Raw genomic sequence first — 16,511 nt, forward strand, 5'->3', positions numbered from 1 at the left:
CAGGAACTGTTTTCCTAAAATCTGCAAGAATTTTGATCAGATCTTTTAATAGAAAAAGGAGTGAAGTAAATAGTTTCCATGGGAAAAGAAAATAGGAATAAGGTAACTCTTTAGAGTTTTAGTTTGCTGGGAAATACAGCTACACTAACCTTTAACTTTCAAGTCTGAAGAACTTAACATAGCTCTTACTGGCCTTGACAACATTCATGGAAGCCACTGAAGAGAAACCAAAGCTAAAACAATTATCAAGGTTTTATTCTTGTACCTGGCCAAAAGCACTCGTAGTTAGGCAGATATTCATGCACTTCAGTCCTCTGAAATGCTTCTGACAATTTAAACCCTGCTGGTTTTTGTGCAGTACTGACCCTTCCCACTCAAATCACTTGCTTATTGTTTCGGTCATGAAGTACTCATCACTTAATTGGGATCTTTTCTTCTTCACAGCTCTCATGTGCAATGTGTATTTGTGTACACGTGCAATGTATGTGCACATGTGTGTACATGTAAAAAGACGTATTTGAATAAAACATTTTCAGACCAAAATGCAAAGAGATACAGGTTGTTTAAGACAAGATAGTACTTGAAAAAATAATAGTATGGCAGCACTAATTACCTGCTGGTTTTGTGCAAACAAAAAACCTGCCTCTATCAACATCACATCTAAGGAAGCCAGATCTCCTGTGGATTTGGCTTCCATTCTTCCACAACAGTAACTCTAGCTCCCTGCAGGTGTCAAGGAAGCACTCACAGGCCTGTAAAGGTACCTGAACTGTGGGTTTTCCACAGCTACCCAGGTAGCATCACATACTCTATGTACATTGACCAGCTGTCTGTAGCACCTGGGCAGTGTTTGACAGTTGAAATCCATCTGGCCTTCACTGCAGGAACTGCTTAGGTACCTGGTCCCTAGCATGTCAGAAAGCGTGTGCAGGTTAAATCTCTTTGATCCTGCTACCTAACTATTTGACATTTGGTACTGAAATACGAAGTAGCAATTCTATACATACAGTCAGGCATGCATCCACAACAGATCCTTCCTCTCCTTTTTACCTGGGTATATTAATAAAAATGAGTCCTTCTATACTTGGTAACTCCACCTCGTGCTGGTCCACTTGCAGCTTTATGTCCTTGTGAAGGTTTCTTGTATGACTTATCTTCTGCAGCCCAACTTTCACGTAAACTCCCTTGTTGTGAAACCTAGGAGCAGACAAGCATCCTGTAACCAAAATGTAAGGCCAGGCAGAGCACTCTTCCCTGTATGTATATCACTATTGTCCTCTAGCAGGTATGTTTAAAGAGTTTTTCAATTAAAACCCATTTCAAATTCTTCTAGCTTTACTGCAGAAACAAAGCATAAGCCATGAACTCCTACTTTACATACCTTTACTTAAGGGATGATTCTTCTGTTGAGACATGTGCAGATTGTGAAATTTGATTAGAGAAAAATCATCCCTTCCCAAAGTGTTGCCTGAATACAATGCCTCTTTGAAATGTAAACTCCTGGGCTGGAAGATTACATTTTTGATTAAGACTTAGAGGTCGCCATGACCCATTTAAAGTTGTTTTCTCGTGCAATGCTACAATACTTATGGCACAAAAACATTTAAAAATCTTTGCTGTACACATTCCTAATTAATTTGAAATATACTCAGCTGCAGAAAATTAAAACGGGCTTAGTAATCCCAACTTGTGGCAGTGCTCTAACATCTCTAATTTTAGAATAAAAAAGATGAGGAAGATTTTTATGGCATCCCTAGAAATGGCAAAATTTTTTAAGAATAACATAAACAAAAGATAGTCAAACACAGAGACTATTTTCTTCTATAATGGAAACCTTTGGGTACACAGCCTTCAGGGCAACCTTAAAATAAAAAGCATAAATTTCCATTATTTGACCCTACTAGCACATGGGTGTCATCAGAATTCAACTCTGCAAAATTTCTCTAGCATTATGTCTAAATACCGTAGACATTCAAGTGGGGAAGACAGCCAGTGCAGGTTACAGCCAAGTTTTCAGACAGAGACTTTTCAGTCATCTTAAATTATTACACTGGGAGTGCTTAGTCCTATGTCCTAAAAGTTTAAAATAGCATCAAATTAAAGGTACCTCATGTAAACACCATTTAACATACACTTCTCCTCTAGACAAGATGTATCTATGCTAAGACAGGTTTTGTCTAATTTGGATACAGTTGAAAAATACTGGAATATTAGTAGGAAACAACATTTTCAATATACCCAAGAAGTATTAATTTTTGTTGCATGAAGAAGGAAACCTTCAGAAATTGAAAGAATACTTCACAGTACCCTAACTGCAGAACAGTTGTGTATCTCTGTAAAATAAGTCTAAACTTGCATTAAATTGTGCAGAATATTCTTTCTAACCTTGCAGCTTGAAACTGCTTGCCACAGCAATCTCCTGCCATTTTGGATGGCATGAACAATTCGTGATCTCTTCTGTAATACACAGTCCTGGAGACTGCTCCAGGAATGATGTGGATGAAGAACCAGATGCCCCCTCAGCAAGCTCATTGACAACACAAAGCTGGGAGGAGAGGCTGATACCTCAGAGGACTCTGCAGCTTGTCAGAAGGACCTTGACAGGTTGGAAAGATGGGCAGAGAGAAACCATCTGAAATTCAATGAAGGAAAATTGAGGGTCCTGCACGTGGGGAAGAATAATCCCATGAACCAGCACAGGCTGGGTGCTGAGCTGCTGGGAAGCAGCTCTGTGGAGAAGGACCTGGGAGTCCTGGTGAATCTCAAGCTGTCTATGAGCCAGCAGTGTGCCCTGGGAGCCAAGAGGCCAATTGGATCCTGGGTGCATTAGGAAGAGCATTGCCAGCAGGTCAAGGGAGGTCATCCTGCCTCTCCGCTCAGCCCTGGTGTAGCACATCTGGAGTTTTCTATCCAGTTCTGTGCTTCTCAGTACAAGAGAGACATGGGGCTTCTGGAGCAGGTCCAGTGGAGAGCAAGAAGGACGATTAATGGACTGGAGCATCTCTTTAACCAGGAAAGGCTGAGGGAGTCGGGCCTGTTCAGCTTCAGGAAGAGAGGGAACCTTATCAATGTCTGTAAGTATCTGAAGGGAGGGTGTCAAGAGGATGGAGCCAGGCAGCAAGCAAGGACAAGAGGCAATGGGGAGAAACTGATGCACAGAAGTTCAACCTGAACATGAGGAAAAATTTCTTTACTGTGTGGGTGACCAAGCACTGGAACAGATTGTCCAGAGAGGGTGTGGAATCTCCCTCACTGGAGATATTGAAGAACCATCTGGAATGCAATCCTGTGCCAAGTGCTCTGGGATGACCCTGCTTGAGCAGGGAGGTTGGACCAGATGACCCACTGTAATCTCTCCTAACCTAACCCACTCTGTGATTCTATGAATGAAGGCAGTTGCCCTGATCATTAAATTTTACACTGTAAAAAAACTCACTGTCACAACATACACTATTTTTATCTGCCCTGCAATGCCGTATCAGCGTTGAATTCCTGCAGAGATGTTAGTGCTGTACTTTGAGCTGTTAGCTAAATGTAAGCAGTCCACAACACGTAAAGAGACTCTACTCAGTAAGGCCAAAGAACACACAGCTCTTGGGATGTTTATCAGTTTAAGGTCTTGCTTCAGAAGAGCATTAAAGCACATATTTCTTCCAAGGACTACCTGCAATTTCTGTTGCCACAACCTGAAATTTCCTGTTCTGCACTCAAGAGTAGCCAGTTCACATGCCAGCAGCTGCTGCATCTTGCATTAAGTAGATACCATTTTTAGTTAATTTACTAGGAATAATAATAATAATAAGCTAATATTACTGACAAGAGTGTGCACTTGCTTATTATGGGGAAGCATAAAGTCAACTATTTTAACAGTCATTGTCACAGGCAAAGGTAAATATCATGCGTCAGCCTGCACAAGCTTTTTGTCTTCTGCAAAAATGTATCTCAGTATCAATTCATTATTTCATGTTTCCTTTCCAAAAGTATATAGCCCTTCAGATTTGGGGGGGGTGGGGAAAAAAAATTCTCTTCTTTCCCACAAGCCCTTCAAGTCACCCTGCAAGAATGATACCAAGACTTTGTCCACTGCACTATGGATGCTGCAGACTGAGATGAAGATTACAGGGATGAAAAGCACACAGCCAATAGCAATCAAAGTATATCCCTTAAATGCAGTGGCAATAAGAAGAGCATGCATCTTTTGAAATGCTGCAGCTTTGCAAACATGGAGTAGTATATTTTGAAGAAAGAAGGAACATAACTTGCACATTATATGAAGTACACAAGTCCATCTAGAAAAGTTTTGTGTACCAGAACGGGCAGTGCAATAATTGCCTGATTTTATTACCTACAATACTTTCAGTCCAGCGTATTGAAAATGCAAACCAGTTCCTAATAGTAATTTATGTACCAGGAACCACCTGTGCTCACACCAACAACTGTATTAGTCAGCTTTTAAGAAAAGCACCATGAGCAATGCCTGTAATGATAGACAGAACACTACAAGATAGGTCAGATTACACATCATTGCACTCATGACTGGTCAGAGAATATTTTTAATAGTTACAGTTTGAACACTGCATAGTTGTAACTGGCTGTAACTCTGGCAACCAAGAGACAATTTAGAAAGCATTTAATCATAAACATAGGGGAAAGCAAACAAAACCAGTTTCTACCAGGAATTACTGATTAATTACACAGATGTGACTTCTTTTGCTCATCAATTCCAGTGATTATGGGAAGAAGAAAAAGTCCCATTATTGGTTGATATGCTTGCCAGAAAGGGGAAGGTCTCTCAACACCTTTTTAATAACGCTCTCCCTTGAGATACAGAGATCCTTAATATCAATTAATATCCTTAATACCAGCATGCAGGTGCTACAACAGCACTAAGCAAAACTGGAAAAGGTACAGAAGAAGTTCTGAACACTTCTGAGCACTTCTGAACAGTGCTTATTGCTCAGGTAGCAGCACTGCCCTCACTCTTTCTGAAGGCTTTGAGCAAGAGGTATTTCCACTATCTCAAAATTTCACTCAACTCAACAGTGAAGCTATTGGCATACTAAGAATACTGAAGGACAGTGACATGGCTTCCAATACCTGCATTGGTGCTCTCTCTTGGTAGAGGAAAAAAAAAACCAAACCAAACCCAGACAAACAGAACACAGGAATTTTGTGTCTTCCTGGCTAGCTTAATTCCTCCTTGTCCCAGCTCTGCCACAAGCAATATTAGTCTGTGGATACCTGTAGCATTGAAGATTATCAGCTGTAGTGTAAATTTGAAGTAATGCAATACCACAGAATTGACCTTCACCCTAGTTGCCCCAGGATTACCTGCTATTAAATTTCCCTGGTTCTTCTTCCCTGGCATGATGGAAGTCCAAGCTCAACTCTGCATCAATGCCAAGACCACAGTAATTGTTCATCTGTACAATCTGACCAAAGGAAAAAGAAAGGTATGATTTCCTGCTTACATTTATACATGAAAAACGAAGACGTTCCAACAGTTTTCAACAAAAGCAAGCTTTGCAGATGATTCTTCCAAGTCACTTGCATCTTGACAGATTCTGGAAAACATTTTCCAGAAACACTGCACTAAAAATAAAGTTGCATGAACAACTGCTGACATGTGTAGTCATTATTTCCAAAGTATCAAAAACGTCAAAATTTAATCTTAATTAAAAGTAACAAGCATAATAAGGCAGAAATAAAAACAAATGCAGAAATAAAACCAACTCAACTTCTCAAAGTGATTCTATGCAGTAACTTCACAAGCTGCTGAACACTGATGCCACTATTATTTTTGGCATCAGCCATGGATTTATATTACATCATTGGTAAGACACTCTTACTTACTTTGGAAGGTGACCAGCTTACACCAGATGAATGAACTTGACTTCACCTACTCAGCTGTGTTTTAACTATCTCCCTATATGTCAGCCTCAAGTTCCTACAGATTTCGACCATTTCTTCCATTAATCCTTCCTTTGCATGCCAGTTCATTCCATAGCGCCTTTATCCTAGTCCTTGCTCTCCCATCCTTCACCTTTAAAAAGCAGAGTAGGCACCATGGGAAAATAAGCCTCTGTCTCCACCAAGTGAAAAATAGCTGGAACCTGAGCATCTTAAATCCTCCAAATGACTCATAATGCCTAGGATTTTCCAGTGACCAGACTAAAATCTTGGACAATTGCTACCATTGTCATGATTTCCTACTTTTTTTTTGCAAGCCCCTTGTCCAATTTCTTCTTTTAATCTGAAGAGAGACAGAACCAGGATTCACATAAAGCTCCAAAGTCACAATCTACAATCAACATTTTTATTTTCCTAAACAGAAACAAGTTCATATGAACCAAGTGACAGTGACTTTCACTCAAAAAAATTGCAAATAACAGATGGCACATATACAGATACACAATGGCAGTAAGATGACAGAAGGATTTACTTTGTGAATATGCGAGCAACTCCTGCTAACGTCTTAAACTGTGAAAGGAAAAATTAGAGTACCTTTTGGGGAAGGGAGTGTTTTTGGTTGACAGTCCAGTTTCACAAGTGTTTTGGAAAGTGTTTTGGCATTCCTGCCAAAGCCTTTTCTTATTTGAGAAATAATTTTCATTCCAGCTGAAGCAAATAAGAATGCCATTGCCATGTGAATCTTTTCATTAATCCTCTATCAGATGCTTTTTGCTAAACAGGTACAAAACATGCTCTGCAGTCAAGCAGCCCTGCTGAAACCGAAACACCAGGTCCAGACATGTGGTGTATTCACTAGGAAACAGCTCAGTAAGGCCCAAGCACAAAGACAAGTGAGCAGTAAAAATTAAACTACGTTAATACCCATCATTTTTGTGATTTTCACTAGAACAGCAGCTCCTAAGAATCACACCCAAATGGTGCTCAGCTCACCTTGGGAGGCTCAGGTTCCGCAATACCATTTTCTGCACCTTCGGCTGGCTCTTCTGCATCCAAAAGGATAGTCCAGCGATCCATAAGAACATCATCCGCCTCATCCACAGAAACCAAAATGGAGTACGGGTCCTCCCCACTGTAGCCAGCTCCCCAGCGCAAGACCCTCCCCAAGTCATTACCTGGGCAACAGTGAAGAACACCAAAAGATAACCGTGTCTCTCAATCAGCGCATCAGCCCTGTTTTACAAATCACATGGCACTAAGGTGCTCCAATCAAGTCACAGAATTAGTTCATTTGGAAGGAAGAGCTAACTAGCAGGAAAAAAACAAAACTAAGTTGTGCTGTGTCACATGTGTTGTGTTGTGTTGTGTTGCACATGTGTTTACTATTGCATACAGACACACTGGAACCTTTCCACAAAAAGTGGTAGAAAAACCTGTTATGGAGTTGAGACACCAGGGAGCAACTGAGTTTGCTGTCTTACAGCAATGGCTGATGCACCTGTGGCTGTCAGGAGGAGGATATTTTGCCCTCCCAACTCCTGCCCACTTACCCACACCCGTATCAACACTCCTGCTGCTTGTTTTTCCTGATGCTGTTTTTCAGAAAGCATGACTGACATTTCCTTGAAAAGCTGTTATTTTGGTTTACTTTCCAGCACCAGCCAGAACTGAATCTCACAGCATCTCAGCTACAAAACTGAGTCCTGTGTCACACAGACAAAGATAAAACTTTCCGGAGGACTTCTGCCCTCAGCAGAAGAACGGTTCTTGCCGTGATTCTCACCTGTTCCCAAAGGTAAGATGGCAACTGAGGGCTCTGAGCACACCAGCTTGTGCCTGATCTCCTCAAGTGCACCAAGGACCCAGCCAACAGTGCCATCCCCTCCGCACACCAGCACTCGGAAAGAGGGGACTTTGGAGAACGTGTGAAACCTTCATTGTGAAGCAAAGCAAAGGGGAAAAGAAATGTTACAATAGAATATAGGAAATGCAAAGTCCCAATATGCTATTTAAAATAACACAGTAATATTGGATTTCTGCCCATGCCCATTTACCACCAGTTTCTGGATCAGCTTCAACAACGTGAATGGAAAAATATGGAGTTGTAGATAAAGATGATTTTAAAAAGAGTAAAAACCATATTCCTCTAAGATTCTTCACAGACAGAGCTACATGGTTAATCACTTCCTTTTTCAAGGGCACAGAGACCTAACTAGTCATAATTTCACCGTGAACATCTGTAACTCTCTAAATCCTAGAGGAGATGTTGATTAGTGGTGGTATTTTTGTACTTAGTCATAGGAATCACAGTACATTTTCTTCTTCATAGTACTGTTTTCCTGGTGACGCTTACCTTTTGTGGCTTTTCATCCTACATACCAAGATATGCAAAAGAATTGTTATTTCCCATTGCACAAGAAGAAATGAACAAATGGGAGCATTTTGCCATAAAGCCACAGAAAGATTCCAAAGCCAAAACAAAATGAACTGGTTACTGAAGTTGCAGCTTGAAGTGCGTTAGAAAGACAACAGAATGGTACAGTTCTGACAGAAAAATTAGTTTGTGTAGCTTGTTTATCTCGTCTCCTACATAAGCTGCATTCTTCCCACAAAGCTTTTGTTCCGAATATCTTCTCATGACAAGCTTTTTATTAAAGCAGTAGTGAAGGAATGAGGAATAGGCCACAACCATCGCTTTCAGTTTTACGAAGCTGTAACAAAGTGGGGTTGATTAAATCAAATCATCAGTTCCTGCCTTCCTACAAGCACATTATGTCCTGTTCCTTGTAGAAATGTTGCAGCTGTGATCAGGCAGGCCTTGGTAATTCTGCAACTGTGGCAAAGTTTCAAGAGTCAAAATAGAAAATTTTATTATACTTTCCTGGTAGTTCCCATTAAACATCAGAAGAAATAAAAGCAAAAATACAACCTCATCAGGAAACGTGACATTTCTCTTTCCATCTTCATTCAAATATAAAATCCATTTATTTTTAATAATTATTGAATATGTGCTATTGTAAAGTGCATATGACTTTCCCTGGGCCAGACTCTGCTAGATTTGACAGAAATATATACATCAGGAACTACTCTATTCTCTTTTCTTTAGAGAACCTCAAAGTTTAAATCTGTTCTCACAGTAAGAACCAGTCAGAAGGAAATGATCCACTGCCCTAGTCTTCAGGCATAGGACTGAAGCAATTTAAATCTTGAAAAGAAGTGAATCTAGTCCACCTTTTTAAAAAATAAGAAAACAATATAAATTAAAAAAAAAAGTAAAACGTGACGACTTACCCAGGTAGTGGGCCCCCATTGGTAAGTTCAAAGACCTGATGTGGGTTTAACAGCTTTCTAAAACTGTACAGCAGATCCCGACCTTTTAGACCACCACTTTTTGGATTCACAAATACAAGAAGTGGGCAACAATTCCGTGGTATCTTGGAAGCCTGAAAGAAAACAAGAAAAAGGATTAGTCAATGCCATGAAAAGGCAGGAAAATTACTTCTGCATCTCAGAAGTATTACCTGATGCTTCCTTGATGCCTAGTAAAAAAAAATCCAGATTCTATAAATAAAAAGATTCACTGTCCAGACAATGGACAGGTTAGCTGCTGATCTTGCTTCCCTAGGAACTGAAAGCTCCTTAACCCACTCCAAGTACACATTTGAGACTAACATTAGAACCAAAGGCATTGTAAGTAGCCCTTCCTACACATTTTCACTAAACAGTCTAGGCCAAAGAACACTGTGAGAGATAAGAGTTCTGTACTATTAAAACAGTTTCCTTGAAAAGTGAGAGCTTCTCCCCAAACCAACTGAAAAATCTTCCTTTAGTTTTGTGGTTGTCTTAGAATGCATATCAATTTACAAGGACAAAACATTTGAAAATGAAGATGTTTGGGGCAGACAGTGGTGTACCTCTCCCTATGAATTTAGAAGCTGAAAGTTTCTTTTAAAAATATGTAAGCAAAGCTTTTACATCATGAGGATTTACTCAGGGGTGTCAGTATCTTATGACCTACTGAAGCTGCTGCTGAAAGGACTCTCAAAGCCTCCAAAGAAACCACTGCAGAGGAGGCCACTGGACATGGCAGAGGTGAGATTTCCTGGGGCACTCCACGGCTTGCATGGGAACAATACCTGCAGCCTCACTGGACATCAAAACTTCCAGCCAACAGATGCACTCCCCTGGGACTGGTTTTCAGCCAGCCTGTCCGCCCATAAGTAGTTCTGTAAAATGATTTTTAAGTAGTTCTACAAAGATCAGAAGACACCAGCACACCTTTCATCCATCCTGCCACAAGGCTGGGGTGCAGGTACATGCCAGAAAAGTCTATTGGACATTTCAACAAGTGCACTTCTAAACAGAAACGTCTGCCATAGTCCCTAAGTGGTGGTAATTCTTATTTACAAATTGGACAGCATTCAGGGAACAGCAATTTGTCACGCAGCTGACCGGATGGATTCAGGGAACAGAACAACAGTGCTAAATATAAGTCAATTTAGACAAGAATGATTCAGGGGGCGGTGAGGCAGCAGCATGACCACAGCGTGCAAGCATGTAGAGAGATACCAACAGCTACAAATGGGAGGAGACTGCACCCAGAGAGCCTTTCAGCTGCTGCCTGTGAGCGACCACCAGAGACCATGATCTGAGGTGAACAACAGAGAAATCAGGTCAAATTAATGAGTTAGATTTCTGGGGATGCAAAACAGAGTCTGACATTGAGATATCCCAGATCTGTGAGCTGATTTAGGCACTTACAAACAAATGATTGTTTGGGTCTTCACAGTACTTGAGAGATTTCCTCTAATTTTTTTGTTCTTAGAAGAGCTGAGTGCTAATCTTCTGCAACTCACACCCTGCCAGATGCGTCAACATTCAGTCACATAAAAATCCTTCTCCTCTAACACTGCCTGCATGAAAAATACTCTCTGCCATCCAGTGTGACTTGTCTCTTGACAAAGAGAAAACACACTGAAAAGAGGAACACTAAGCAGGTACGAAGGCTGGTGAAGCAGGCACAAAGTGCCCCTTCTTTACTCGTCCTTCAGATTCTACCAGAGACATTCAGTTTGAAAATACATCTGTTTTCTTGACAAATAAATGAGCCAAACAATGGCTGTTTGGGGGGACAAAGAGCCAAAAGAACCTCAACATTTTATTTTACTGGAAAGGTTCTACTGCTGACAAAACAAGTAGGTTGATGAGAAAGAGGCTGTGAAGCTGTGCACACAGCTCTCTCCAAAGGAACCACCTTCATCCTAAACTGACAACTGAAGACAAAACACCTTTCACCGCTACATTCAGGCCTTATTGGAAAGGGAGAAGCAATTACTCAAAGCATGCCCAACACACAATAAGGGCAATATATTAATTTCTGTTAAGCACATGGAAAGGATATTTATAGGCAGCAAAGGAAGTCTATGAAAAATAATGCATGCCACTGTCACAAAAAGGAAGGATTCCTTGAATATTAAGTCAACAGCTTAAGGATCCACACATTCCAAAGAGACAAGCGGATTTTGTCCCCTTGAGCCATTCCAAGCATTAATGGAAGAGTAAGCAGAGCTCTGGTGTTTTCAGAAGTAAAGGCCATCTTGTTCATCCATCAGTTCCCACATCATCAACTGCCACATCCCACTTAGGATAGTCCTTTGATAATCACAGAATCATCAAGGTTGGAAGACAACTTTAAGATCATCAAGTCCAACCATCCACCCAGCATTGCTACTGTAACACCTAAACCACTCAATCACATCACCAGCCCCAGATCTTGATGCCTCTTGAACACCTCCAGGAATGGTGACCTCCATGGGCAGGCAACCTATTCCAATGCCTGACCACCCTGACAGAGATAATTTTTTTTCTAATATCTGATTCTCCCATGTCTCAGATTAAGGCCATTTCCTCTTGTCCTCTCACTGCAGGCATGGCAGGACAGACTGACCCCCACCTCACTACACCCTCCTTTCAGGAGTTGTAGAGAGCGATGGGGTCGCCCCTAAGCCTCCTCTTCTGGAGACTAAACAACCCCAGCTCCCTCAGCCATTTCTCATATGACATGTTTTTTCTGGTCCTTTCATGAGCTCTGGACATGTCCAGCACATCAATGTTCTTTTTAAAGCGAGGGGCCCAGACTGGACACAGTACTTGAGGTGTGGCTTCACCAGTGCTGAGTCCAGGGGGACAATCACTCCCCTTGTCCTGCTGGCCACTCTGTTGCTGATACAGGCCAGGATGCCATTGGCCTGCCTTCTTGGCCACCTGGGCACACTGCTGGCTCATGTTCAGCCAGAGGTTGACCAGCATCCCCAGGTCCTTTCGCTCTGGGACTCTTTCCAGCCACTCTGCCCAGCCTGTAGTGCTGTATGGAGTTAAATCCCACAAGCATCAGAAGGCAGAGCAGCTCTGAAAGGAAACATCATGTCCCACGGGGTAAGAGAGCAACCTGTTCCCTTCCAGCACTCCTTGTCCAGCTTTTACTCTGCCCTACCCTCTCTCCTGTCCACTTACCATTTCTTCCTCTTCAGAGCTTTTTTAAAGCTTTCCTCTTTTAGCTTTTTTAGAGCTAAATTTAACCTCCAGCCATTTCAATTTTCTGAACAATACTGGCAACCTGAAACCTCAGGCTTGGTACAATGCCTGGAAACTTGTGGGGTTTAAAAAAAGGGGGTTAATGGGATAATAAAAAGAAAAAAATATGAAGTTCTGCAGCTCGAAGTAAACAAAAACTTCTTCAAAAAAGAATAAGAGCAAAGAAACCAGCACAACACTGAAGTCTAAAAAATACCTTACTTGAATGTACTAAGAACATTTGATTATCTTCTCTTCTTCAGGCAATCAGTTTCTAAAAATACTGGTTTGGGACATTTAGAAGTGACATGCTGAACACGTGTTTTATATTACTTGCTTTTACAGGCACGTTCTAACGCACTGGGTTTAAAACCAAGTAACTGAAATAATTCAAAAGCATCTTAAGGGAATCACGACTTTTTCTGAGACATGGTACACTCTAAAGCATTCAAAAGCACAGCTGTGTTTCGTAAAGTTGCCTGAGATCTTACTCAAGTAACATAAATTGTTGCAAATACATATTTACAGTTTCTACTGTAAATTGCCAACTACATTTCTTGTCAAGTGTCAATACTGTACCGAAAAACCCCCAAACCAGTTAAACGTATACCCTGAATGCTACTAAGATTCACAGGCAGCTGCAGCGAATGCCTGGAGCTAATAAAAAATCCCTATGTAGCGTAAACTGAACAGTCCTACTACTCAAATCCACCTTTGTTAAGGTATCTTCCAATGTAAATTCCTAACTATATGCATTTAGTAGTTGATGCAGCTATTCAGAATAAAAAGAAGAGTTTGAGAAACTGCTTATCCTTACAGTGAACTTGCTTCCCATCACAACTCGTCAATAAGCTTAAAAGAGTAAGAAACACTGCTAAATCCCCAGATAAAGGCCAGCTTCTAAGAAAACAATTATTTTTTGGTAGGCATTAAAAACTCTTGACCGTTTGTACAGTAGAGCAGGGCTGTTGCTGTGCTTTCTCAAGAGCTTTCTCTTTGTTAGAATTACAGAGAGCCACAAGGGTAGCACCCTTATGCTGCACAATTTTTAGAAGTTCCTTAATAAAGCCCCACTGGAGACAGACGAGTGAGTTTGTTACTGGGCAGAAGAGAGTATGTGACTCACAGCCCAAGGACTCCCTTCCCCCTTTAGCCCTGGCTTCAGTGCTGTGCTTGAGGAGTGAAATCTGGAGAAGGGTTTTGTGTTGGCTGGCATTCAGGAAGGAATTTATTGCTCCTTTCTTAGAGACAGCTGAAGGAGGCTCCGTGATTTAGACACTCTGACAGTCACTGTGAATTGCGTAATTTGTCAGGAGTAGCACAACATGGCTTTAGACTGGGGCAAGATGTTTGTTATCCATGCTAATCCCCTTTCCATTGACTGTATTGTGTAATCACATCTCACAACAAAGCAGAACAAGTCGTTCTGTGCCACCAGCCTACCAATGTGACAACCACGGCACATCTTCCTGGGTGGTGGGCTGTCTCCCGGAACTGCACATATCTCTGACAAGTAGAATTCAACATTTGCAAGCAACTGCCAGCAGCATCTTCCATGTGGAAGGACTCACAATGCCCGAAGTACAAAATTTCTCCACCCTGGCCAGAAAGGACTCATTATCTGATGCGGAATTACATGCAAGGTGTCGCAACACAACTGGAGCAGCAGCTGGGTCAACCCCAAGCCTTTTCTTTATTTTTTGGCATATTGCAGAAATGGAGGAATCACAGAATCATTGAAGTTGGAAAAGACATGTAAGAACAAGTTCAACCTTTAACTGAATACCACCTTGTCAACTAGACCACATCACTAAGTGCCATGTCCAGTCACTTCTTGAACACCTCCAGGGATTGGTGATTCCACCACTTCCCTTGGCAGTCCATTCCAATGCTTGAAAACCCTTCCAGTGAAGGTTGAAAAGGGTGACAACCCTTTCAGAAGGGTGAAAAGTAATCACTCATGTTTCAGCTAAAAGGCTCATTTAACTACGATGATTTTAAGATGTAAATATTTGTGTGAGGATTTAGTGGAATGAATGAAACTGAAAGTTTCATCTATTTGGGAACCTTCTACATCTTTTCCTGCTAGTCTTAAGGAATCTAAACAGTATTATCAGAGGGCACTCCACTAGTAAAAGGCGTTAGTGATAAAGCCACAAAAACCTGTGCTGGTATCGGCCTCATACAATTGTCTGCTGACTTCCTTGCTTGCCAATGCTGCAAAACAAGTTCTGGTAAATTAGTTCTGAACGGAAGGATTTAGTCCTGCAATGTCTTTCACCTTGACATGATACCAAAGAGTGAAACAAAACTGTCCCCACAGTTTCTTACACACAGCAGCTAAACTGCTTTATAAATACTGCACTTTTTTTTTTCCACACTCCAGTGAAGAGAGTATTTTCATTTATTTGAATATTGTGAAATGAAAAAACGTTCAATTAAATTCTTAAAGGCCCGAAACAGCGAACAGATCAACACATCTGGTAACACTAACTGCTTGACTTTCTAATTAGCAGCTTATGCAAACTGATTCTGCACTTAAACTTCTCAGTAATGGTAATAAGGGGGTGAATTTCTTCAGGTAGACCTGAGCATGCCAGACTAGAACTGTGCCTCCTCCTTAGATGGTATATCAGACACAGAGTAAGCAAATTCCACCTCAGAAAAATAAGAGTAGCAACCTGCTAACCACCAATACTCCTGTGCTTTTATCAATTTTTAAGAAGGGCTATTTTGGTTTGTTGTTTTTTGGTTGGTTAGTTTTTTCTTTAATTTAATTGGCAATTTGGAAAAATCATTAGCTCTTCATTCCCAACTTCTTTGTATTTCACTCACAAAAGGAATGTTAAACATGGTGTAAATTTAGTATTGTGTCAGTTCCTGTGTATTTCCTGGTACTGTATTTAAATGATCACACATATAAACAAAGACTAATATTATCATAGGCTAAAAAGATAGCCTGGGTTGAAAGTACTGCAGGAGGTCACATAGTCCAACTGCTACCCAAAGTAAAGACAATAATCAACCATTAGTCTACCTTGGGTAATTAGTGAATGGCATAAGCTGGCTGGACAATCATGTAAAAAACAATACTTGAAGTATCATTTAGATTAACTGTTGGCTCCTTTCAGTGAGATGACCAAATATAAACAACACATGCTGAAATGGAAACATAATGTTTGTGCCCCGGTACAGCCCCTCTCTCCTGCTCACATATTAGAAATTAATCCCTAGCAGTCCCCTGAACTGGAGTTTCTAAAAAATATCTTGATCAGATAACAACAATATCCACATTTTCCTGGCATCAATAAGTTCTCTTCAAACATAGCCAGTGTCAGAAAAACAGACATATGTAATCAGCGGAGTGGAGTATTTCCAACTTCACACTGCAGACACCAAATACAGGTTCACAATGCATTTGCCTAAAAAACACCAAAAACAAGTATCCAAAAGTTCATGCTGCTTTCTGTTTCTCGTAACAGGCACTCTGAAACCTAGTTTGGACAAGGGGGCCTTGATTTCTAAGAACTTCACAAAATGTAATTCCTATACATGCATAAGAACAAGGCTCTTACATTTTTAGGAGGGATTGTAACTTTTGATTTTGCCAGTTGCATGTGAGCGCTACCACTAGTGTCTGCTCATACAAAACCCATAATTTTGCCTTCAGAAAACCCTGATAAGTGTAGGACTCATTTTTAAACAGTGAAAGCAGATATGTGAGTAAGCATCTATGGCCATGGAACTTGATACCCTCCTATCTAAAGATGTTTCATAATTCCCACTAATAGTGTAATTTTTTGAAGTTTTTGACCTGTGAAGTTCCAAGAAGTCAAACCAAGACTCTCACTTCACTTGCATAATGCAGCTCCAGAAAGATAGTAACTGCAAGATACACAACACCTCAGCAGAAAGTAACTACAACAACACTCTTTTTTGGACAGAACCTACATAATCCTGGTTAAAAATATCACTTCACTCAGCTAAACATTTTCCTCTTCTCACATTGACTCTACTTTATTAACATG

At 40.8% G+C, this 16,511-nt stretch overlaps 1 protein-coding gene across 1 annotated transcript in view; it reads right to left on the reverse strand.

Moving 5' to 3' along the window:
- The window catches only part of DGKQ (diacylglycerol kinase theta), a 90,707-nt gene that overhangs the window by 10,714 nt on the left and 63,482 nt on the right, over positions 1-16,511 (reverse strand). Inside the window, 5 exon segments of the mRNA XM_032097096.1 lie at positions 1,051-1,197; positions 5,332-5,432; positions 6,904-7,085; positions 7,694-7,842; positions 9,202-9,353. Coding sequence (XP_031952987.1) covers positions 1,051-1,197; positions 5,332-5,432; positions 6,904-7,085; positions 7,694-7,842; positions 9,202-9,353 — 731 coding nt within the window.

The sequence above is a fragment of the Corvus moneduloides genome, chromosome Z, assembly GCF_009650955.1.
Source record: "Corvus moneduloides isolate bCorMon1 chromosome Z, bCorMon1.pri, whole genome shotgun sequence".
In the NCBI taxonomy this organism is placed as follows: Eukaryota; Metazoa; Chordata; class Aves; order Passeriformes; family Corvidae; genus Corvus; species Corvus moneduloides.